This window comes from Mustela erminea, chromosome X, assembly GCF_009829155.1.
Source record: "Mustela erminea isolate mMusErm1 chromosome X, mMusErm1.Pri, whole genome shotgun sequence".
NCBI classification, from domain to species: domain Eukaryota; kingdom Metazoa; phylum Chordata; class Mammalia; order Carnivora; family Mustelidae; genus Mustela; species Mustela erminea.
Genome location: NC_045635.1, coordinates 109,076,579 through 109,099,602, shown reverse-complemented (window position 1 = coordinate 109,099,602; position 23,024 = coordinate 109,076,579). Strand labels below are relative to the sequence as shown.

General features: G+C 40.9%; 1 protein-coding gene across 4 annotated transcripts in view; it reads right to left on the bottom strand.

Moving 5' to 3' along the window:
• Positions 1–767: 767 nt before the first annotated feature.
• OCRL (OCRL inositol polyphosphate-5-phosphatase) overlaps positions 768–23,024 on the bottom strand; it is a 62,908-nt gene continuing 40,651 nt past the window's right edge. For 3 of the 4 annotated variants that reach the window (XM_032330527.1, XM_032330526.1, XM_032330525.1), the window contains 9 exons: positions 19,188–19,298; positions 18,382–18,547; positions 17,881–18,116; positions 9,261–9,284; positions 6,370–6,486; positions 5,386–5,470; positions 4,632–4,759; positions 2,799–2,910; positions 768–2,618 (listed from right to left, as the gene is read on the bottom strand). In XM_032330527.1, the coding sequence (XP_032186418.1) occupies positions 2,497–2,618; positions 2,799–2,910; positions 4,632–4,759; positions 5,386–5,470; positions 6,370–6,486; positions 9,261–9,284; positions 17,881–18,116; positions 18,382–18,547; positions 19,188–19,298 (1,101 nt within the window). In that variant the 3' untranslated portion in view covers positions 768–2,496. The remainder of the gene's footprint in view (positions 2,619–2,798; positions 2,911–4,631; positions 4,760–5,385; positions 5,471–6,369; positions 6,487–9,260; positions 9,285–17,880; positions 18,117–18,381; positions 18,548–19,187; positions 19,299–23,024) is intronic. The other variant, XM_032330524.1, reaches the window with a different exon arrangement.

Sequence of the window (23,024 nt, the reverse complement as noted above, 5' to 3'; positions counted from 1 at the left end):
CTCTGAAAATACGTGGCTGCTTCTCCCATCCAAGGTCAAATATACTGAGATTTCTTGTATTTCCCTGTAAGGAAATGACAGAAGAGTCATAGCTGTGAGGACCACAGTCAAGTGGGACCCAGTGACCTAAGCCTCCCTCCTCAGTTCTTCTTACCAAGATCACACTGATTTTTCACACAACATATATTTATTCAGAAAAAAAAAATCTGCAATAAATTATAATAAAAAAAGATGACACAAAATACAGAATACCACTAGCAGCTTTGCTTAGTGACCAAGACATTTCTGGGAAATATAAGAATTACAGAGTAAGAATCAGAAAACAGTGAAAGGGAAACTAATGCAATGTCACCATGTGGGTTCGAACCATTTCTTCCCTAAGACAATACAGATGCAGAGTTCTTCTCTACCAGCTGGATCTGAACTCCTTACTTCAGAGGAGCTATGAAATAAATAGCGCATTAGAGTTACTTAGGAATTAGAGGTTGGCTGCTGGAGTAGGCACAGTAGGGGAGCAGATTTCTTACACCTACTCTATTTCTGTCTCCCCTGCCTAGAGATTGTCTCAAACCCTTAATGCTGTATACATCCCAGGGCCAGAGCTGGAAAAACACAGAGGCGGTAAACAAATTTAGTGTGTTTGCCTCATGAACAAAGAGCTAGGATGCTGCAAACGGTCCCCACCATCCATATCCTTGATGACCCAAAGATCCGAGGTTGGCAATATACTAGACAATGTGCCCAGGACAGGCATTTCCCTGTCTTTGTGTTACGACCTTGCCCCAGCTTCTCCAATCTGCCTCTCCTATGATCACTTTCTGGCCTAGTGGAGATGAGAAAAGCATTCTGCTCACAATCTTCCATTCATGAAATTCTGACCTATCAGATCTGCAGTTATTTGGCACCAGGAACTTGACTCCTAGTTTCCTAACTCCAAATCAGGAAAGGGTTTAACCAGTATATCACAGGATACATACCTTTTCTTCCCCTACAGAACTCAACTTACGAGAGATGGGGGGAACTGAAGAAGCATTCAGCAGTGGTGTTTCCCCTGGCTCTCTCCTTCAGTGTGCTAAAAGAGTCAAGAGTCAATGCCCAAGACCAGACACAGAGCCCGTACATTAGGCTCCTTGGCTTTAATGTTAACAGTCAAGAATGAGCTGATTCAGGGTGGTTTTAATGAAAGACATCCAGGAAGAAGCCAACTGCATCAGGCAGTTCTGCAGTCAGTGGCTGGTAGCTGGTTTGCCAATCATCGCAGAATAATTTAAGAAAAAATGCTGCCCCACAGAGCTTGAGTAAACGAAAAGCTCAGAGGGTTGTCTTGGGTGGGAAAGAAAGGGGCTTCGTTGGGCTCACTGCACAGTCTCTTTTATGTAACACTGGATAAGGAGCCATAGCCATAGGGAGCTGGTCATAGAGCCCAGAGCCAACCCTGGTGAGGGAGGGGGCAACAGCTGACCCCTGGTATTTCAGGAAACCAGAGATGGGTTCTAAGGATTATTCACTATACCCTGCTGGGGGAAGGAGCAGTATCGCCAGAGAGGCCCACCTGAGGTCCAGACTGCCTTTTTGACTGTGATGCAAGCATTGCTCTGGAGGTGGATTTCTAAGTGAGGAATGGGTCCCCCAGACAAACAGTATTAGTTCTCATGTAAAATCTGATTAAGAACAGAAAGGGATGGTAGAAAGCAGGATCTGTCAAACACGAATATTTTCACTTCTGAAATGCTCAAAGTGCTTCCACTCTGTGATTCTCTCACATCAATGGGATGTCATCTCTAGTAGTCCCTAAACTTCTGCTAGGAAATGTGGTCTGGGACAAGAGAATATGGTTCCACTCAGTGCAGATCCATGAAAAGGCCAATGTTATAGACATATAGATGCCACTGTAGTAGAAATGCACAAATGCATGTCACAACCACACGTAGATGGTTAATTCACTGTTGGGGACATTCGAGGAGTCACTAGCTTCACTCAGACTTCCTTTGACGTAATAGAACTAGTGGAGTGGAGTGCATAGGGGTGATATGGGAGGGGGTCGGGCAAAAGTGCTTTAGACGAAGGACTGCAAACGAGTCTGAGCTACAGCACGTAGTGCTTGTAGACCTAGAACAGGAACATCTCAGAATCTAGGCCTAGGGTGCTAAGGACAATCATGATAGCTGGGCAGGAGGGCAACAAACACATCCCCAGGTAAAGGAGTGTAAATACAGATCTCTTTGCCTTATAAAGAGAGAACACAAAAACACCAAAATATGGTACCTTTGGCTTGGCAATATAAGTCTAAAAGTATTTTGCTGTGTAGGATATGGTAAGGGAGCGATTAGGCAACTCTCTTCCTCTTGCACTAGAAACAACCTTTCCATGCCAACAGGCTCAAAATTCTGCAACAGACCCTTCCTGTGGCATGACTTTTCAAATCATTCTGAAATACTTGGTGCCCCAAATCTTCCACCTCTAGAATCTCAGAGAGTACTAAGAGGAAAAGGCTTATTAGTCTTCATCGCTTTCAAGAAATCCCAGAAGGAACTGGATAGCACGTTGACGGTCACTTGGAGTCTGTCTTGCCATAAGATTGGGTGGAGGCCTTAGGAGAAGACTGGTGAAGAGAGTGGCTAGAGGGTGAGAGAAAGGAAAGGGGAAAAATCTTTGTTAGACACAACCGAAGCAAAGCCTCAGGGACGGGAACTGGGGGACCAGGGGATGAGGGCAGTGGGCCCTGTGCCTGGATGTGAAAGCTTTCCCAACCAGCCCACCCTCCTGCTCGTGTTGCTATTCTCATGAAGTACTCTTACCGATCATGTTTTCGCTGACGTTGTTGTATTTAGAGAATTTTAAGAGTTCTCGAAGGAATGCCATCAAGTAATGGAAAACATTTCTATGGCATCTTGGAAGCTGGGAAATCACCTGTTTTTAAAAAGAGGAGGGCGGACAGTGAGGAGAACAAGTGAAAGAAAGGAGTAAGAAGAGCTTTTAGCTGCCACAGTAGTTTATAATCCAGCCCATACAGGATCCCATTCATTTGTCACAACTCTCTTTTATTTCCTCATGACTACCAGAGTACCTGCCAAATGAAAACTTCCAAGTCAGAATGGTCATACTGTTTGGTCTCTGTACACTTAATGACCAGGCCACAGTCACATGTGTGATATGGTCATCACACATTCACACATATCCACCATCTCACAAGCAGGTTAGTATTAATCTGGTCTTTTCCTCAGACAAGTAGCCACAGCATCTGCCAAGCTCAGTGGTTTTCTCTGTAATGTCATTTAGCATGGATGGGAGCTCCTCTTAATATTCACTGTTCTGATTGAATGGTATTCTCAGCCACTGTGCATCAAAATTATTTCAAGATTGAGGGGCACCTGGATGGCTCAGTGGGTTAACCCTCTGCCTTTGGCTCAGGTCATGATTTCAGGGTCCTGGGATTGAGCCCCGCACTGGGCTCTCTGCTAAACGGGGAGCCTGCTTCCCCACCCACCCTGCCTGCCTCTCTGCCTGCTTGTAATCTCTCTCTCTCAAATAAATAAATAAATAAATATATTTTTAAAAGGGGCGCCTGGGTGGCTCAGTGGGTTAAAGCCTCTGTCTTCGGCTCGGGCCATAATCCCAGGGTCCTGGGATTGAGCCCTGTGTTGGGCTCTCTGCTCAGCAGGGAGCCTGCTTCCTCCTCTCTCTCTCTCTGCCTGCCTCTCTGCCTACTTGTAGTCTCTGTCTGTCACATAAATGAATAAAATCTTTTTTAAAAATCTTTAGAAAATTATTTCAAGATTGAAAATAAACACCAAGAAGGGGCACCTGGCTGGCTCAGTCAGTGGAGCATGCGACTCTTGATCTTGGGGTTGTGGGTTCGAGCCCCACACTGGATGTAGACATTACTTTAAAAAATCTTAAAGAAAATATTTTATTCATGTATTTGTCAGAGAGAGAGAGGGAACACAAGCAGGGAGAGCAGCAGGCAGAGGGAGAAGCAGGCTCCCTGCTGAACAGGGAGCCTGATACAGGACTTGATCCCAGGACCCTGGGATCATGACTGAGCTGAAGGCAGGCATTTAACCAACTGAGCCTTTTAGGTGTCCCTAAAAACAGAATCTTAAAAGAAAAAAAAACCACCATGGGGGCTCCAGGGTAGCTCAGCTGGTTACATGTATGCCTTCAGCTCAGGTCAAGATCTCAGGGTCTTGGGATCAAGCCCCATGGCAGGCTTACCACTCAGCAGGGAGTCTGCTTCTCTCTCTCCCTCTGCCCCGCCCCCTCGCTTGTACCCTCTCAAATAAATGAATAAAATCTTAAAAAAAAAAAAAAAAACAACACCATGAAGACAAAAAGGAGAAAGGCTCACAAATGTCACAGATCCTTCCTGGTAACGTCAGCCAGAATTCCATGTATGATCAGCTTCACCAATCCAATGCCAGAGTAGAAGTATCTGACCCACTCAATAAGCCAACTAGAAAAGTATGGCAAATATAACGGGAAATAACACAACCTAAAATTTAGGAGTTCCAACTCTCAAAGTTGGTGTCCTACCATGAGTGACAGATTCAAACCCATCCTACCATATCTAAAAATTGATTTCTCTGTGGGGGCACTTGCCCCAGATATATCCTCAGAGCAGTAAAACTCACCTGTCGGCAGTTCTGGGGATCCTGAGCAGAGTCAAGGCATCGCTGATACAGCTCATAACAGATGACAGGCTCTGGCAGGGCTTCCAGGAAAATGAGCAGTGCTTCAGCCACGGAGTGATTACTGCCAGCTGGATGAACTCAAGTCAAGGGAAAGGGGCTCCAGGAAAAAGTCCACACAGAGACCCGATTTGCTTTCTTCCTCCAGCTCCCTCAGGGACGTTTCCTCCCTATTATTCAGGGCACACTGATCCTAATTGGGATTTGATATTTTATTGGTCCAGGTATGCTGCAGGTGAGCTGTTACAGAATTGACCAAAGACTCGTGGGAGGTTTGGCTCAACTTGAGTCAGGGGAATATGGCATGCAGAATGACATTCACACTGGATCAGTCCTTGAAACTAGTCACCAATGTTTCCCATCCTCTTCCATGTCCTAGTGACAACACATGTGGTGGCAGGAGTGATCAAGGGCCTGAAGCAGAACAGTATCAGTGCTGTGGGTCCTATGTTCCATATTTATTAAAAATCATTGTTACCTACCCCTTGATTCCTTTCAGTAAGAGTCTGAGACAAGAGAGAAGTCAAAAGTTCCTGAAAGGAATTGAAAAACAACTGCAGAATCAATGATTACCTTATAGTAAAAGACAGTTACAAAGAAAGTAAAGATGGAAACACAAAGCTCAAATGCAGGTGGGAAGGGGAGTTTGGTCAAAAATTCTTCATCCTGCTTCCTAAGCCTTTGTCAAAAAGGATACGGATTGTCTCGGGAATGCTAGTATCCAGACAATCAATGATTTGCTGTAACTCCTCCTGCATTCCAGGGGTTTGGAACAGGTCCTCCTACCAGAGAGGTCACAATGAATGGAACAAGGCAAGATAATCGGCCCTAAGTTTCTGAAGACCACCCAGGGATCAAGAGAGTGGCAGGATGCAGATGGAAGGGTAATATGCATACTCCTGACTAGGAGCAGAGGTGCGATAATGGCATCTTTTCCACTTATCATCTGCATCATCCACATGAAATTTTGTTTCAAATGAGAAAATGATCTTCAAAGGTTTTAGCTGTACTTGAGATGGAAGAGGACTAGATGCCTAGAGTGTGAGATGAGGTGTCCCCACTTCTAGCTTCCTGACAAGTAGAAGGCAGAGTCCAAAGAGCTGAACCACATTCAGATACTGAGACTAAGGAATGCTAGGGCAGGGGTAAATGGCATGCCCATACCAAGCCTTGCCTTTGAGTTCTACTACTCTTCGGTAGGTAAGAAAACATTTTCCTTCAATTTAGTCCCAAGAAATTTCTCTATCTGGGGGGTTGGGTTGGAGGTAGCTAGCATTTTAGATAGGATTAAGAAAAGAAAACCAAATTAAAGAAATGGGCTTGAAGTTTGCTTTGGACTTTAAAATCTGCAATGCCTACGTGAGACCGGAAGCAGGTCTTATAGACTGAGGTACACAGTGGTCCAGGGAAAAGTTTGTGTAGCCAGTAGACAGGCGTGCTTGGTTTGGGCCTGGCTCCACCATTACACTTAGCTGTGGTCTTAGTTGAATCACTTAGTTTGCAGGCTTCAAGTCTCATATCTGTAAATAAGGATACTTCCATCTGCCTAGATGACCCAATAGCGCTGCTCTGTGAATATAGCTTGGAAAAGTTACAAGCCCTATTCCGACATGAGATATTATCACTTCCTACCAGATTCACACACCTTCCAAAGTTGCAGGGCAGGCCCATAGTCACTTACCTGGTGACAGGCGTATTTGAATAAGTGATCTACCAGAAGCCAGATCTCCTTGGGGACCTGAAGGGGTCTCTCGCTGGCACCTTCATCCAAGGGAACCATCTGCAGAACGGATTTCTCCTAATAGATGAAAAAGGAGATTCAAAGAGGTCTCAGTAAAAACTTGTGTAACTTAATCTCCTTCATATTCTGCTTATGTAGGTACAATGTGATCTTCTTAAGATTTTTCATTTTTTTGCTTCCTGGGGACACCCCTGGTCAGAAGGCACTTGATACAGATTCCCACGTTAAAGGATTTCCTTCCTCTTCTAGATGCTTAACAGTGAAGCATTCCATTTGGGTTTATTATGTTCATCACATGGGCACTGGGTGCACTGTGTACTGTAAACCCTCTCAGGGGTGACACAAAGAACGAGCACTACAGCAGAGTGTGCAGGCTGCCCGAGACCTAGGGACCGTTCCAGCATGGCAGCCTATACAGTCCTCAGAGACGGCAAGTTTTTGTTGACTTTTAACCTACGATTCTCTCAGGTCTTACCACAAATATTACAGTTTTCATTGCTGATTTAAATGAGGCTCTCTGGTCCTCAGAAATTAAAGACAATTCTCCACATTACACCTACATTCATGAATATTTCAGGCTCAATGGAAGGTCTAATCTTAAGGCACTAAAACTCATAACCCTTAAGATCCAAAAATAGTAAACCAAATACAGCACACCAAGAGCCAGAAATACTGTGAACAGTTCAGGGTCTGAGTCCAGAAGTTATTCTTTTTATTAAAAACTCAGCAGAGATTTCTCAGGTCTGTGACCTTTTTCACGTATCCTTCTACTTTCTTAGATTCTCCTGAAGGAATCTAAGAGAAAAACCCGAAAGTGACAACTAAATCTGAACTTGTAAATGGCTGGGGAAATAAACTCAATTATCTTATGTTTATATAGTCAAATAGAAATTACATTAAAAAGTGTCTGTGACAGATTAAAAGTCATATGAAAGCAGCCTTCAGAAAAATCCTAGTGGAGAAAATGGTGACCATTTTTTTTTGGATCTTCTCCCCCTTTCTCCAACTCTGGGGTAAGGTTATATATTGTGTACTTTCAAGTTTAGGAAACTCTGTACATTCTATCCCCAACCCCCAACCACGTTGCCTTATGGGAAAAAAAAAAGAAGTGTTTCACTACTTCCAGAGACTGTGTATACTAGAGCAGAGCTGAGGGCTCTGCTTAACATTATGTTCTTCAATAAGCACTGGTGACCTTTTAAAGCTGCTGTACCTTTCTAAGAGAATGAGGAATAGAAAAGAGCATGACAGTCCACTGCTGTTTAAAATCTAATTTCTTCAAATTCATTTTGCTTCCTTTCTTTTTTTCCCTGGGATTCTATCACTTGATATTCATGTTCCATGTAGCTGCCAGAATTTCTACCAGCGGCTCATCCACTAACTTCTTTCCGGTTGCTAGTATTAAATCCAGGCAGACACATGGTGTCTGAACCAAAGCACTGTCCATAATGCGCTCTGCTCATTTTCTGAACCAAATGTAACACATGTATAGATTTAACATATGCCTCCAAACTTATCACATATAAGTTATTCAGCACTGATTCATGTACTTTTTAAAAAATTCGACATCCAACTGACGCTTTTCTTGTACTAAGGCATTAAGGCAATACAAGGCAATTTCATCTCACTGTCTGAGATGAAAAGACATTATGGCCTGCTATTAACAAGGAAGGGCTGGAAAGCAGAACGGCCTCAATCCTTAGCAATTTAAAAAGGTTAATAAAATGTCAGTAGGTTATATACATCATTCACTATGCATTTTCAAACTCATGTGATAATATAAAATGTCATATTTGTGTCTCTAAAGTCTAGAGAAAGATCATGCACAAGAAACAATACTTTCTCAAAAGTCCACAAATTATCCTGAATTCTCATTTTTAAAGGGAAATCAGGCACACTTTGTTTTCTTTCAATGAGACACATGTGGTGCCTGATAAGCCCAGTTTGAAACCATAGTGCTAAAAACTAAGGCAGAAAACAGTACACCATCCCCATTATCAAAATGCATTGAACTCCACCAAATGGGGATATCACATTAGATACTATGTGACAGCGCTTTAAGAATGTTTTTTCAAGCCCATGTTTCTCTACCCGATAGGCCGTATGGAGCCAGACACCCTCCAGCCTAAACAAGGGAGGTGGCCCAGCACTGTACGACTGCTTTACTAGCTTCCTTCACTAGGTATTCAGGAGACCTGGGTTCCAGTCCCCTCTGCCCCACATGTCAGGAACAAGCCCCTGATGTCAGGAACAGTAGGACTTCAGTGAGTGTTTCAACCTTCCTGGACCTTGGTTGTCTTGTCTATTAGAATGGAGAGAACACCTTACCCATCCGAAGGCAGAGCACTAGACCAAATGATCCCTTATGATCTCGTGAAGCTTGAGGATTCTGTGCTGTTTCTTAACCATACACCTATGGATTCTTTTAGTAATTAACCATTATTGTCACTAACTCCAAACCATTCTTAACGCAACAGAAATCCAATTCTGGTTTTACTATCACTGGAAATGGAGGACAGCTAAGCAGTGCCCTCCTCCACCTCATGAACTTTCAGATATATCAAGGCAGCTCTTTAGTTACTTCTCATTTTAAACATACAAATCTGGAATTTGAGTCTTATTACTTTTATGTACTGGGTCTCAATGGTTACTAGTGCAACAAAAGTCTTTTCTATGCTTCAGACGCACTTAAAGACAGCTGGTAGGACTTTGGTGGATTCTCATGGAGCCAGAGGACTCTGAAATGGGAAAGACTAGGGGCAAATTCTAGGGACAACAGTTAACTGTTAATCAAGCACAGGAAACACATAACCACCAATGGATTGCATTACCTTTTCTAGGAAGCTGTCTTCTTCCTGAGAGCAGAGCAGGAAAAGAAAGTCATTGACAGACAGAAAATTATTTGAATTAATTTACAGAATTAGAAACAGATCAGTATTATTAGAACTCACTAGCTTACTAGATACATACACTTTAAACATAAGCTGTAAATTTTTCAAATAAATCATTATTGTTGAAAATGGAACATGTTCTCATATGTAAAAGTTCTGTATTATACATATTAAATTTTCATGCAGTTTATTGAGATTATCACTCAAGAAACATACATGTGCAGTCCTAGACTTTTGTGTCCCTTGGCAGCTTCCAGCTGACCTGGCCAAATGCCCAGTGGTGGCTCCTTTCCACATGCTGCTTGGAGCCAGGCCCTGCTGCTACACAGTGCAGCTTCTTACCTCATCCTAATGCCACATGAAGGACGACTGTGAGTCCAACAGTGGCCATTCAGAGGGACACAATCGGCTTCTCTCCTATCTACTGCCATTCCTCTCACCTTCGTTGGTCCCCTAAGCAGTATTCCACACTCTTTTCCCTAGCCCCGGACCTACTCCCCTCTTCAAAGGACCCGAGAATCCCCAAATATGGAGGCCCATCTGAATTGTAAATTTATTTCATTTCAGACTTTGTGGACCAGAAGACCCATCATTAACCCCTATCATGTTTTCTTATAATGTATAAGACGAAAAAGAAGCAAAGGAAAGGGAAGAAGACACCTTTTTAATGGTCTCTGTCTTTTTGTGCTCTTATTACAATCCAGTAACCAGCACTACAACAATAACTACTGCCTCCATTTAGTGGGCACTGCCTAACGTGCTCGTGTACAGTGTCATTTAGTCTGCACAGTGTGCAAAGTAGGTATTATTTCCATTTTATAGATGAGTAGGCTGAGGCTCTGAGAGGTTCAATTATTGCCCAAGGTCATACTACTAGGTATTAAGTGGCAGTATCAGGATTAGAACTCAGGTCTGATGGACTCTATAATCATTACCACCACGGTCTCCTACACAACTCAGAAAGTACAATTTGGCTGCTTCCTAGGCAGAGAGGCAGGGGAAAGCTGTGAAAAAGACAGTGAGAAACAAAGCCCCATGGTTAGCGGAGAGAGCACTGGCACTGGAGGTAGACAGTCCTGGGTTCAAATCTTTGTTCTGCCCCCAATTAATTTTGTAGAGACATTAGGCAAGTTACTCAACTTTGTAAAGCCTCAGTTTCCTCATCTCCAAAGCAGAGAGAATAATATCTCCTTTGTAGGGTCAAGGAGGCAGCCTAAAATCAGGCATGGTAAGGCAGTGGTAGTGCAGTGTATGAGCACTTCCCAGCCACTGCCAACTGGAATCCTCCCAATTCTGCCATAGGCCACCAGGAACCTGAGTATAAAACACATTTCTCAGGTCTGACAGTAAAAGGAGAAGTCCTGGTCTCACTATGAAAGATGTGCAGGAGGCTGGAGGTGGCAGAGTATGTGTTCCCTGTTCCAAATAGCAATGTTAAGTGCATTTCCCCCAAATGACTGTTATAGATATGGTGGGTAGATATTTTAGTATTATTAGATACATTATGAATTAAACAGGCTCTTGTATGGTGAGTGCTGTGAAGTGTGTAAACCTGGTGATTCACATACCTGTACCCCGGGGGATAAAAATGTATTATATGCTTATAAAAAAATAAAAAATTTTTTAAAAGATGGGAAGAATAAAGAAAAAAAAACCTAGACACATAAAAGCAAAAAAAAAATAATAAAACAGGCTCTTAGAGGTTTACCTATACTTCTAAATACCACATATGAGATAAAAATAATCAGAGTAATATTGCTTCATAAAATATATTTATAGTATTGTAATTACAATATTTTTTAATTTAAAAGTTAAATTCTGAGTGCCAAATATCCAATTTAACACAATTTCGGAGAACAACCTTTTTAAAAAATTTAAGACTATTTATTAAGAAATTGTAAAACCTGCCTAATAGACTTCTCTATTTTTCCTCCCATGAATACATGCCACATGACATGATGAGTAGAACTAGGCAGTTTTCATATACTAACCTGTTAATTCAGGCCCTCAAAGAGGTTTTCTTCAAGCAGTGACCATCTACTAGTGCAACGCATGTCTTTGGGGAGTGTTGGTGGGGGCGGGGGGTTGGATGAAAAATGAGGCTACACAGAAGAAAATGATATGGTCCCTGACTTGGGTTTGCAATTGAGTTGGGGTAAGAAGTCCCAGAATTTATAGCCTGATACTGTTATAATTCACAAATATGGGTTCTCAATAAATGGTTAATAGGAAAAACAAACAAAACAGGGGTTCAAAGGAAGGAGATGGCTTTCAGATGGGGCAATCAGGGGACTTTTTACAATGGAGATGGGACCTAACTAGCCCTTAAAAGATTCATAGGATTTTAAAGAGTGCAGATGGGGTTGGGACACTACAAGTGGAAGAGGCAAAGATAAACACAGGGTTAGAGAAGGTAAATCCCAAGGTAAAAGTAGGGAAAAGTCGGTCATCTGTTCTGCAGGAAGCATGGGGGGATGCTCAGAAAAGTAGTGGGAAATAAATATGAAAAGCAATGTTGAAGTCAGACTTTGGGGGAACTTGAATGACAGGTAAAGCAATATGGATATTTAGCAGGCATAATCAAGCTGCTGACTACCTTTAAGGAAGTCCTAGGCCCCAAAGCTGTATTACAGGAAGATCAGTCTGACAGCCCTGAATAGGAAAAATGAAAGGGTAGTGATAGAGGCAAAGGGAATTGGTTTTGTTGTTATTTTTTAAAGACAGAGTGAGAGAGAACACACAAGCAGGGGGAGCAGCAGGCAGAGGAAGAAGCAGGCTCCTGCTGAGCAAGGAGCCCAATGCAGGACTAGATCCCAGGACCCTGGCATCAAGATGAAGGCAGCCGCTCAACCAACAGAGCTACCTGGATGTCCCAAGGCAAAGGGAATTCTTAAAAGGCTATCAAGGTAGGTCAAAAAGAAATAAACATTTTAACAATGGGAAAATAATATATTTTTTAAATGAATGGATTAAAGAGAAAATTCTGAAAGAAGAATCAAAAGGACTTTGATTAGATACTGGTGGAAAAGCAGCACATTTACACTGAGAATTTACTTCTCTGGCTATAGGCATATAGTGGATGTAAATAACATTTATCTTAACACTAGGCTTGATTCTGAAAATAGAAACACCACTTAGCCTCCACTCATAAACAGCGCACTCCTAAGGTAGTCCTAAGGTTGCTGATAATCACTTGGTTCAACTCACCTGCCCACTCTCTGCAAAAGGCTGTGTGTTGCTCACATTTAAAAAAGGAACCTAATTCAGGATTCCCTAGTGGGGCAACCATGGCATGCTACAAATGCATTGCAAATCATTATTCACTCCAACATTCACCCATAGAGGAATTTTGCCAGTAGCAAATGCAGTTAAAATAATGTAAAAGAGTCACTTAGAGGAAGATTCAAATTTAAAAATAAAAAGCAGAAAAGTGAATGGATATCAAAGTTCTAGAAAGGATCAGTTCCTATAAACTATAAAGAGAAGTAACACAAACCATATACCTAACAGGATAAGAAATGAGTGGTTGGATCAGTAAGATGAAATAAATACCTAGTGAAAAGATCACTAGGGACAAATTAATTACCAAGATGTTATTCTTGTTATTTCAAACTTTGATACAGTTCTCCAAATAAACATGTCCCCAAGCAAATATAGTCTGTCCACCCATCCTTCAACCTTTCTTATCTCTGTATCTACCAGCAACACCTTTAACCAGACCTGGTAAGTTCAAACCTGGTCTCTCCATTAGTCCAATCTATAAGCAACACCAGACAATTCCTCAAAATATGTCAACTTATTACCTCATACTACTCATAAAAGGCTTCTGATAGTTGTAGATGCCCTGTGGCTCCAGCACAAACTCATCTGTTGACTTTGAGACTCTATCCCCTGCTCTCAAACCACCCTAATAGCCTCACATATTCTTTTCTTTAATCCTCACTCTTCCCAGGGAAATCTTACTATTTTTCATATATGGTCTTTTTGTTTTCACCTTCTAACGTTTATTCATCATGTCCCTTATACCTGGAAGAACCTGCTCACCCAATACATTAATACATATTTCTTTAGTACTTGGACTTGACTCAAAATACATCTATGATGAGCCCCAAATCACTTTTCTAGTCCACTTTATACTATGTGCTTAATTTGTTTCTAGTTATGTTAATGTTACATAAATCAAATTTTCAAAAAGCCAAAATACGCTGGTTCTGACATTGATCTTCATAGAAATTAGCTGGTTAATCAATAAGCTTTTATAGCATATAAGGCTTGAGTAAACGGCACAAAAATCCATTGGACAGACAGTAGTAGTAGACACAAGTAGGCAGAGAGGAGGCAGAGAGAGAGGAAGGGAAGGAAGCAGGCTCCTCGACGAGCAGAGAGCCCGATGCAGGGCTCAATCCTGGGACCCTGGGATCATGACCTGAGCCGAAGGCAGAGGCTCTAATCCACTGAGCCACCCAGGCGCCCCAGGCACAGGAATCTATTAATACAAATTATAAGCTCCACAACTCTCATTCTAAATGCCTTTTCAAAATACTGATTTACCAAACACACTGGACATCAGCTAGTAAAGGCAGTTAATGTTTAGATTACCTTTAACCAAATTCCCTATTAACTTCGATTTAGAATTTAGCCATATTGTATACATAAGCAAACTTTCATCACCACTAAATTACAGTCCCCGCATAAACTCCATAATACTTTGTATTCAATGTGTAATGAATAAATATTGATTACTCCAAGCTAGTTAATATGTTAGTTAATAAATCAGAAAAAAATCTATCTTTATTCTGGAAAAGAATAAAGAAAATTACAAATAAATTCTCCTCTGTTTGCCATTTGTGCTAATTCCAACTATACTAGTAGTGGCAAAGTCACTGTCATTGAGAAGGGCAAGAAGAATGAAAAGGACTTGTGCCAGTTATTTCACTCCACATTTGGCAGGAAGAGGGTGTGGCACAATAATCTTTCTGAAATAGTACATGGAAAGTCGATGTAGGCACTGAACTCATTTCTGGTTTCACCAAAATTTTAAAGTAAATAATATAATAGAGGATAATATGTATCATTGTTAATAGCATCATCTCACAGGATCTGAAATATCATTCTGGGTCTTGGGACAAATACGAACAAACATAAGAAAGCATTGCAGAAGGTCAAAATCAAGTCAAAACAAAGTGGGAAGATATTACAAATGGGGTACAGATAATTTTAGATTTCTTGTTTATTGCCCTACACTAATATGGACAACTTTATCATCAATGAGATATAGGAATTTAATAATACTGAAATGTGACAGGCTGTGGAAAGAAATCAGAACCCTATATTCTGCCTTCAGCTCAGGTCATGCATGATCCCAGGGTCCTGGGATCAAGTCCCACATCGGGTTTCTACTCAGCAGGGAGTTGGCTTCTCTCTCTCTCCTTTGTGTGCCCCCACTGCCACAAATAAATAAATAAATAAATAAATAAATAAATAAATAAATAGCTTTTAAAAAGGAACCCTGTATTCTACAAAATTAAAAGAATAAACAGGGACCACACACATACAATTTAATAAGATCTCAAAATTTCGGGGCGCCTGGGTGGCTCAGTGGGTTGATGCCTCTGCCTTCGGCTCGGGTCATGATCCCAGGGTCCTGGGATCAAGCCCCGCATTGGGCTCTCTGCTCAGTGGGGAGCCTGCTTCCTCCTCTCTCTCTGCCTGCCTCTCTGCCTGCTTGTGATCTCTGTCTGTCAAATAAATAAATAAAATCTTTTAAAAAAAATAAAAAATAAATAAAAAAAAGAACTCAAAATTTCATAATGAAAAAATTAACAGGGTTCTATTTTTTTAAACCTTGAATTATTTGTGCAGGAAAAGGGCTTCCTACAGACCCATTAGCTCCACTAAAGATTCTGGCTACTTCTTATTCACGGTCAAACAATGAATTACCTGGTAACATTTTAAACAAAATAAAACATTTTCACGCAGTTGAGTCTCCTTCCAGTCATTCTGTTTAAAACAGGACAATTACAATAAAGGGTATCCTAATGACACTGCCAACTTGGACCAAAAATAAAACTAGTTTCCGGATTATAGGAAATAAAGTGAAAGGAGAGAGTATGAAAGGATTAAATTTAAACAGTTACCGAGAGGAAACAGACAAATTTAGGAAATGGTGGATCCTTGACTGGGCAACTGTCCTGGACTCTAAAAAAGTCAATGTCATTAAAGAAACAAAAGGGGAGAACTATTTTACTCTAAAAGAGATTGCAGGGGCACCTGGGTGGCTCAGCTGTTGTGTCTGCCTTAGGCTCAGGTCATGCTCCCAGGTCGGGCTTCCTGCTCAGTGGGAAACCTGCTCCCCACCACCACCAGCACCACTGCTTGTGTTCCCTTTTTTCCTGTCTCACTCTCTCTGTGTCAAATAAATAAATATTAAAAAAAAACAAATAAACAATCTGGGGTGCCTGGGTGGGTTAAAGCCTCTGCCTTCGGCTCAGGTCATGATCCCAGGGATCATGCTGCTGGATCAAGACCGCAGCAGGCTCTCTGCTCAGTGGGGAGCCTGCTTCCCCCTCTCTCTGTCTCTGCCTGCCTCTCTGCCTACTTGTGATCTCTGTCTGTCAAATAAATAAATAAAATCTTAAAAAAAAATCTGCCTTCAGCTCAGGTCATGATCTGGGGGTCCTGGGATGGAGGCCTCTGTCGGGTTCCCTGCTTAGCTGGGAGTCTGCTTCTCCCTCTGCCCCCGCCTACCCCACTTGTGCATGCTCTCACTCTCTCAAATAAATCAATCAAATCTTTAAAAAGATAAATAAAAGAGACTGCAGAGACGTCACCAAAGGTATTATGAACCCAGATGAGATTCTGGCTTCAAAAGCTACCAAAAAATTCTTGAGACAACTGGAGAAACTGAAATGTGGAGTGGCTAGTTTTCTTAGGCATAATAATGGTATTGTGCTTATAAAGAAATTGTCTTTTTTTTCTTAAGAGGCAGGCTAACATGTTCACCAGTTAAGTGACACATCACTACTTCATTTCAAATGGTACAGCAGAAAAAATACAGATCTACATCTATAAGGAACGTGAGTGTTCACTGTATTGTTCTTTCCATTTTTCTGCATATTTGTCACTTTCATAATTAAAAGTTGGGAAAAAGAAAGCTGGGAAATGGTGTTTGGGATGGAGGGAAGGGGGCAGGGAAAAAAGGAGAAACTTCATTTGGAATATATCCTAAATGGTGAAATACTAAATTTGAAAGACAGAATATAGTGGTAAAAGAGAAAACAAGTATTGTAAGAAATAACAGAATGTAAGGATGTGAATTTCTGAAGAAAATGGTTCTCTCTCAAACAGAGTTAATACACCCAGTCATGAGGGCTCTAGGGAAACAAGTATAATTCCAAGAAAGAATGCTGGGACTGGACTCAAGTGTTTTAATCTACCATCTGAGTCATAGCTAAAACAATTCTATGGCAACAGAAGAGATCACACTCAGACAAGCCAGCAGCCTGCCCGCCGGTCTGGCCCTCCTTGCTAGATGATAAAATCACTGCTCTGGCGAGGCTGAAAGGATCAACATGATTACTAATAGAAATGATAAAGTATGGCTGCCACATCACCTCATTTCCTTCGGTAAAAGACCAAAAGTATGCTTTTATAGCCCAAAGAGGTCTGCACTCTTCAGGTGCAGGAACATTTCCATTTAGAAGAAAAGTTCTTAATAGGATGAACCTGTTACTAAATCAGTTTATGTTACTGAAGATAAGCGTTTCTTCCATAAGGAAACTGATACTAGAGCTTGGAATCAGGGAGGGGAAATCCTACTCCTTCCCTTTGTTAAGTGTGTTCCAATAAACACGCCGCAAACTCCAGGGCACATTATAATCATTCAGAATGCTGATAAAATGCAGGTTCCTAAGCCCTGCGCCCTGTGACTGTGATTCTATTGCCAGAGGTGAGTGGGGGTGGGGAGAGAATGTGTACTTGTTCAAGGACCCCTGCGGGATTCTGAGGCAGGTACTCTGAAGTTCACTTATAGGTCTGGGCTGCAACACGCAGCCAAGTTTGGGATTAGATATGATGATACAGTGAGGAGTTACTAGACTAGGAATCAAAAAGTCTGGGGGACAGACTTGTCACTAACTTATTCCACTTTGGGCAAGTTCTTGTCTTTGTGCCTCGGCTTTCTCATGTGTTTAATGAGGATAATACTGCTGCCCCCAATTACTGTATGTTGCATACATGCTAATGTATACAAGAGTGACTTAGAGTAGGAAGAGCATAACAAATAAGCATTAGATCTTTGAGAAGGGAGCCTTTAATCTAATTCAGTGAACTTAGTATTACACATTATATTCCTGACGAGAGCCAATTACTGATTGCTCTCTTTGCTTTCCTTTGAGGCTTAATCTAATGCAAGTAGTGCCAGAGTAAAGTGCTCTTATTTATCACCTGACAATTCCCCCAACCCCGACCAAAGAGAAAGCACAGAGACAATGAGGATATCCTTTAAGTATTATGAAAATTACATCTAGAGGAGGTTCCACGCTCTTAGAATGTTTCTTACCAAGTCTATGAGTTTGGTGACGGGAACTTCTCGGATTGGTCTTTTCATTCGGCACAAAGCCTCTAAGGATGTACCAAAACAACTTGGGAGGTAATTTCCACTAATCGTCAAGAAGTAATCTTTGCCTCGATCCAGGTGCAGGACTAGAATATCTTCAATCTTATCTTCCCCTGAGTTCAGGATGGTCACAGAATCTTTGCTGACATACACATCAAGGGAAATGTCCACTGTCTCATCTGAAATTAAAGAAATGACACATGGTAACAGAAACTTCTGATGGAAGAGCAAAAGGGAGATGAGAACCAACAGGAGTAGTGTCCTCTAAAAAAATCACCAAGTGATGGAGGAGACACTGGACACACAAAAGAGGTCTCCCCAGTATAATGACAGTGAAGGTAAGAGACATGTGGTTAGAAAACAAGAAGTTAAACAAAGGGAGGCATGGGAGTCATGGGGAGATGGTACATTGCAAGCAGAGACAATGGGAAAGGGACAACTCACTTGGCTCCAAGTAGCCCTCAAAAGGTTCAGCCCGAAGCCATGGCTTGCAGTACTGGCTGTCATTAAGTTTAGGGATGAAAGAAAAATGGCAGGGAACCTGTCCATTGTTGCTGATCTGGAACTTCTCCTTTTGTAGTTGCCGAAACTTCACATTCTCAAACACAAACTGGGGAATAACAGACAGACACAAACATGCATCACTAGTAGGGGGAGTATGTCAGTTGGATTATTCCATAGAGAATATGAATAAAGAATAAAGTAATTATTAACCAGGTGTGCAACTGCTGTATGCATTCACCAGCTGAGCCAGCTGGACATGATGCCCTCTCATTTCCTGTAGTATTCACACCAGCAGAGGAGGAATGACACAGCTCTTGCTCCTTCTCTAGGCTACTCTAATGGTTCCTGAGAACCTAAGAGGGTAACCCAACCTGGGGTCAGGACATCCATCCCATGACAAAGTAAGCCCTGGTTCCTGACATACGAATTTGCCAGCAACTCTGAAATATTAAATAAGAGCAGCTAACATCTGAGGGCGTACTTCATGCCAGGAGCCGTTTTAAGAGCTTCACACATGTTAACTCGTGTAATCCTCACAACCACCCCTTCAACAAGAAAAGAAAACTGTGGCTCTCAGAGAGTTACACAAGTGCCTCTAAATGATAGTGCTTGAATCACTGGAGGCAGTTTGACTCTAGCACACATGGTTTTCACCACTTTGCTGTGTTGCATCCTCTACCAAACATGGCTTCCCCCAGACTAACCACAATGGGCAGCAGATAGGGAAGCCATGTATTTTTGCTCACCTCCCTCCTGCTGAGTTCTAAGGAAGGAAGGAAGTCATTTTCCATCCTGTCCATAATCCGTACAATATCTTCAAACACTTTCCGATACCTCCGTTCATCCACAACCTTCACCTGAAAGAAAACAAACCCTCTTTTCAGTCTTACATGCTCCTAGCTCATCTTCCCTTGAGATTACCTAATAATTTAAAATGGGTTGTTACAGCAATCATTTAAAATAAACTGTGGTGCAAACAACATCCTCAAACACTTTCTGAGATATCGCTCCATCCACAACTTTTACCTCAAAGAAAACAGATCTTATTTTAGTCTTGTGTGCTCTCAGCTTGAATCTCTATGAGTCTTTTTAAAAAATGTCACTAAAACAAATATAAATTAAAGTAAGCATTATAGCATACCCACTTTACGGTAAAGGTATGGTTAATTGGTTAACCCTGGGAAAGTCAAACTTCTGTACTAAAAAGCTTGGCAGTAATGTTTGGGAAGAACATTTTCTTGCTCCACTGTTACTTGGTGGTGGAGGAAATGTGACAATTGTGGTAGAAATTATTTCTTGCATTGCACAAAATAAGTGTAAAAACATACCTAAGTACTGTTTCTAATAATGATCACAAAGCATTAAAACAGCAGAAAAAATGATTAAACCATTTAATTATATTAGCTGCTATGCACAATGCCAAGAATCATAACGTCAACACACAGATTATATAATGACAAAGGCATGTCAGTAAATAGATCCTGTGGCCATTTTAGAAAATAGCCAATACAAAATGCCCTAGATTAGAGTAAAAGCATGACAATGGACAAACAAATCATTTCAACTAATAGATCAAAAAACATCTCCCACAGCACATTCAGGCTTCCTGATATAGTTGTGTTTTTTTCCACTATTAAAACTTCATACAAATCAATGCCAAAAATGAACATAATTAACATAGCATTTTAACTTATTGAAGTCCAGTTTCTTTTTAGAATAGGAAACTTCACAAATTCAACATCAAAAAGAAAAAAGGACTGATGCATGTAGAAGAAGTTATAAATCAAATGTGGAAAATAAGAGCATCAAAGCTGAGCCAAATATCTCAAAGACTGGGAAGGTTTTATGTATCTAAACCATAACACTTAGAAAACTGAGGAGCAGGCAATCACTACTGTCACCAGAGTCCACACTACAGTGTTAGGTTAGGAGAAATTTTTTACTTTTAAAATATTTTTATAAAATTTTGCAGCTTGTTTTTTATAAGGTATTTTACATGTCTCATCTTTTCACAATAATCTGCAAAGCTACCCAAGCAAGTATTATTCTTCTGATCTCAGTTGAATAGATCGAGATACAAAAAGATCAACTAAGTTGCTCCCTGCCACAGTTAATACCAGAAGTTGTATAGGGACCTCTACTGCCAAGACCCTTTCCAAAAGACCAGCTACACAACAGGATTAATTCAGGTAGGTCTTAAAAATACAGATGCCTTGGCCTACTGCAGTTTTTAAAAACTCTCTATGCAATTTCTATGTCCACCAAAGTCAGAACTAACGCAACAGATCCCATTACCAAGTACCAGGGTGAAAACCCAATCTCAGCCTAATCTCAGCCAGCCCACAGCAAGTCTTCTAAAGTTAACTGGCCATTGAGCACTTTGTTCCTTTGTTAACAGTCACTGATGACAGTGGTGGTAAAAATATAATGTGTTTTGGGGCGCCTGGGTGGCTCAGTGGGTTAAAGCTTCTGCCTTCAGCTTGGGTCATGATCCCAGGGTCCTGGGATCGAGCCCCGCATCGGCCTCTCTGCTCAGTGGGGAGCCTGCTTCCTCCTCTCTCTCTCTCCCTGCCTCTCTGCCTACTTTAGATCTCTGTCTGTCAAATAAATAAATAAAAAATATATATATAATGTGTTTTTTAAAACCTCTAATCATAGCATCCCCAAGAAACCAAAATATGGGATGGTTACTAAATAAAATTTAAAATCTTTCCTCAGTGGGTTATCATGATCATAACCCTTAATGGCACATCAAGGATAATGAAGGGGAAGAAAACATAGAATGTAATCACCACCTGATACACCCACTTTAGAAAAGGAAATTACCAACAAAATTAGGAATTAAGAATGAGCGAGATGATCAATGAGCGAGATCTTTCTATAGTGACATGGGTAGCTCTCCAAGACACACTACTGAATTTTTTTTAAAAAGCAAGTTGCAGACTAACACATACAGTATGAGACCATCTATAATATTTGCACCAACACATAGAAAAATACTCTATTGTGTATGGGTCAACAGAAAAACATATGCAAAAGTCTAGAACTATGTTGTTCAAGATAATAGCCAAAAGCCACATTCAGACATTTAAATATACATTACTTCAAATTAAATAAAACAGAAAATTCAGCTCTCTCAATCATACTAGCCATGCTTCAAGTGATCCAGAGCCACCTAAAGTTAACAGTACTGTACTGGACAGTATAGATCTATAACATTGCCATCATCACAGAAACACCTACAGTACTGTGGTCTATAAAGATATAAATTCATGGGGCACCTGGGTGGCTCAGTGGGTTAAGCCGCTGCCTTCGGCTCAGGTCATGATCTCAGGGTCCTGGGATCGAGTCCCGCATCAGGCTCTCTGCTCAGCAGGGAGCCTGCTTCCCTATCTCTCTCTCTCTCTCTCTGGCTGCCTCTCCGTCTACTTGTGATTTCTCTCTGTCAAATTAATAAATAAAAGCTTTAAAAAAAAGATATAAATTCATAATGGCAGTTGGCCTGGCTGGGAAGTGGGGCTTTTGGGCAAAGGTGGGAGTGCAGGATAGAACAGGGGCTGAAGAACTCCAGACTTATCTGTAAATTTTGCTTATATATTTTTTTATTTTAAAGAAAAAGCACCTTTGAATTCCTGTGCAATTTAAGTAGTATTAAAAAGCAGAAAGGTAGACCTTTATTAAAGATACACAAAAATACACAAGAAGCATGGAAAATTTTTAAATATCCTGCTGGGAGCTCTGGATTAATATGTGTAGACTATTACAAATATTCCAAAGTTCTTAAAAGAAATTCAAACAAAAAAGCCAAGCATAGCTGATTAAACCAAAAAGGTTAGTGTCTGGGGAAAGACATCCTTTTAAAAATGGATCAAAAGAGGGAGGGCAACTGGGTGCCTCAGTAGTTAAGCGTCTGCCTTCTTGGCTCAGGTCATGATCCCAGGGTCCTGGGATCAAGGCTCACATAGGGCTCCCTGCTCACAGGGAGCCTGCTTCTTTCTCTTTCTCCCTCTCCTATTCCCTCTCTTGTTGTCTCTCTGTGTCAAGTAAATAAATAAATAATATCTTTAAAAATGGTTTAAGAGAATTAAAATGAAGAAAACAGGGCAGACCACAAGTACAAACAAGAAATTAGGTGGGGTAAAAGTAGTTATCTAAAGGTTTATCTAGTTAATAAGTTCTTTGAACTATAGAGGCATTATGGGGTTAGTGGAAAGAACACCTATAGGCTTGGGAGTTAAACAGACAAGATTTGAATCTTAGCTCTCCTTCTAGTTGAATGCATGTAAAGAAGTTATTTAATCTCATCAGTTCTCCATTTGCTCATCTGTTAAATGAGAAATATTTAACTCAAAGTACTGTTATGAGGAGTAAATGAGATGTGTATAAATTTTTCATTATAGTCCCTGGCACATACTAGCTACTATTTAAGAAATATTATTATTTTAAAATTTCAAAATGGACAAAACTCAAGTCACAACTGCCTCGATAAAATTTAGATTCTTTTCTGAGACTAAGAACTAATTCTATAAATAAAGGAAATACCCCAAAGTCATTACCCTTTAAGACAGGAGTAGGACAAGACA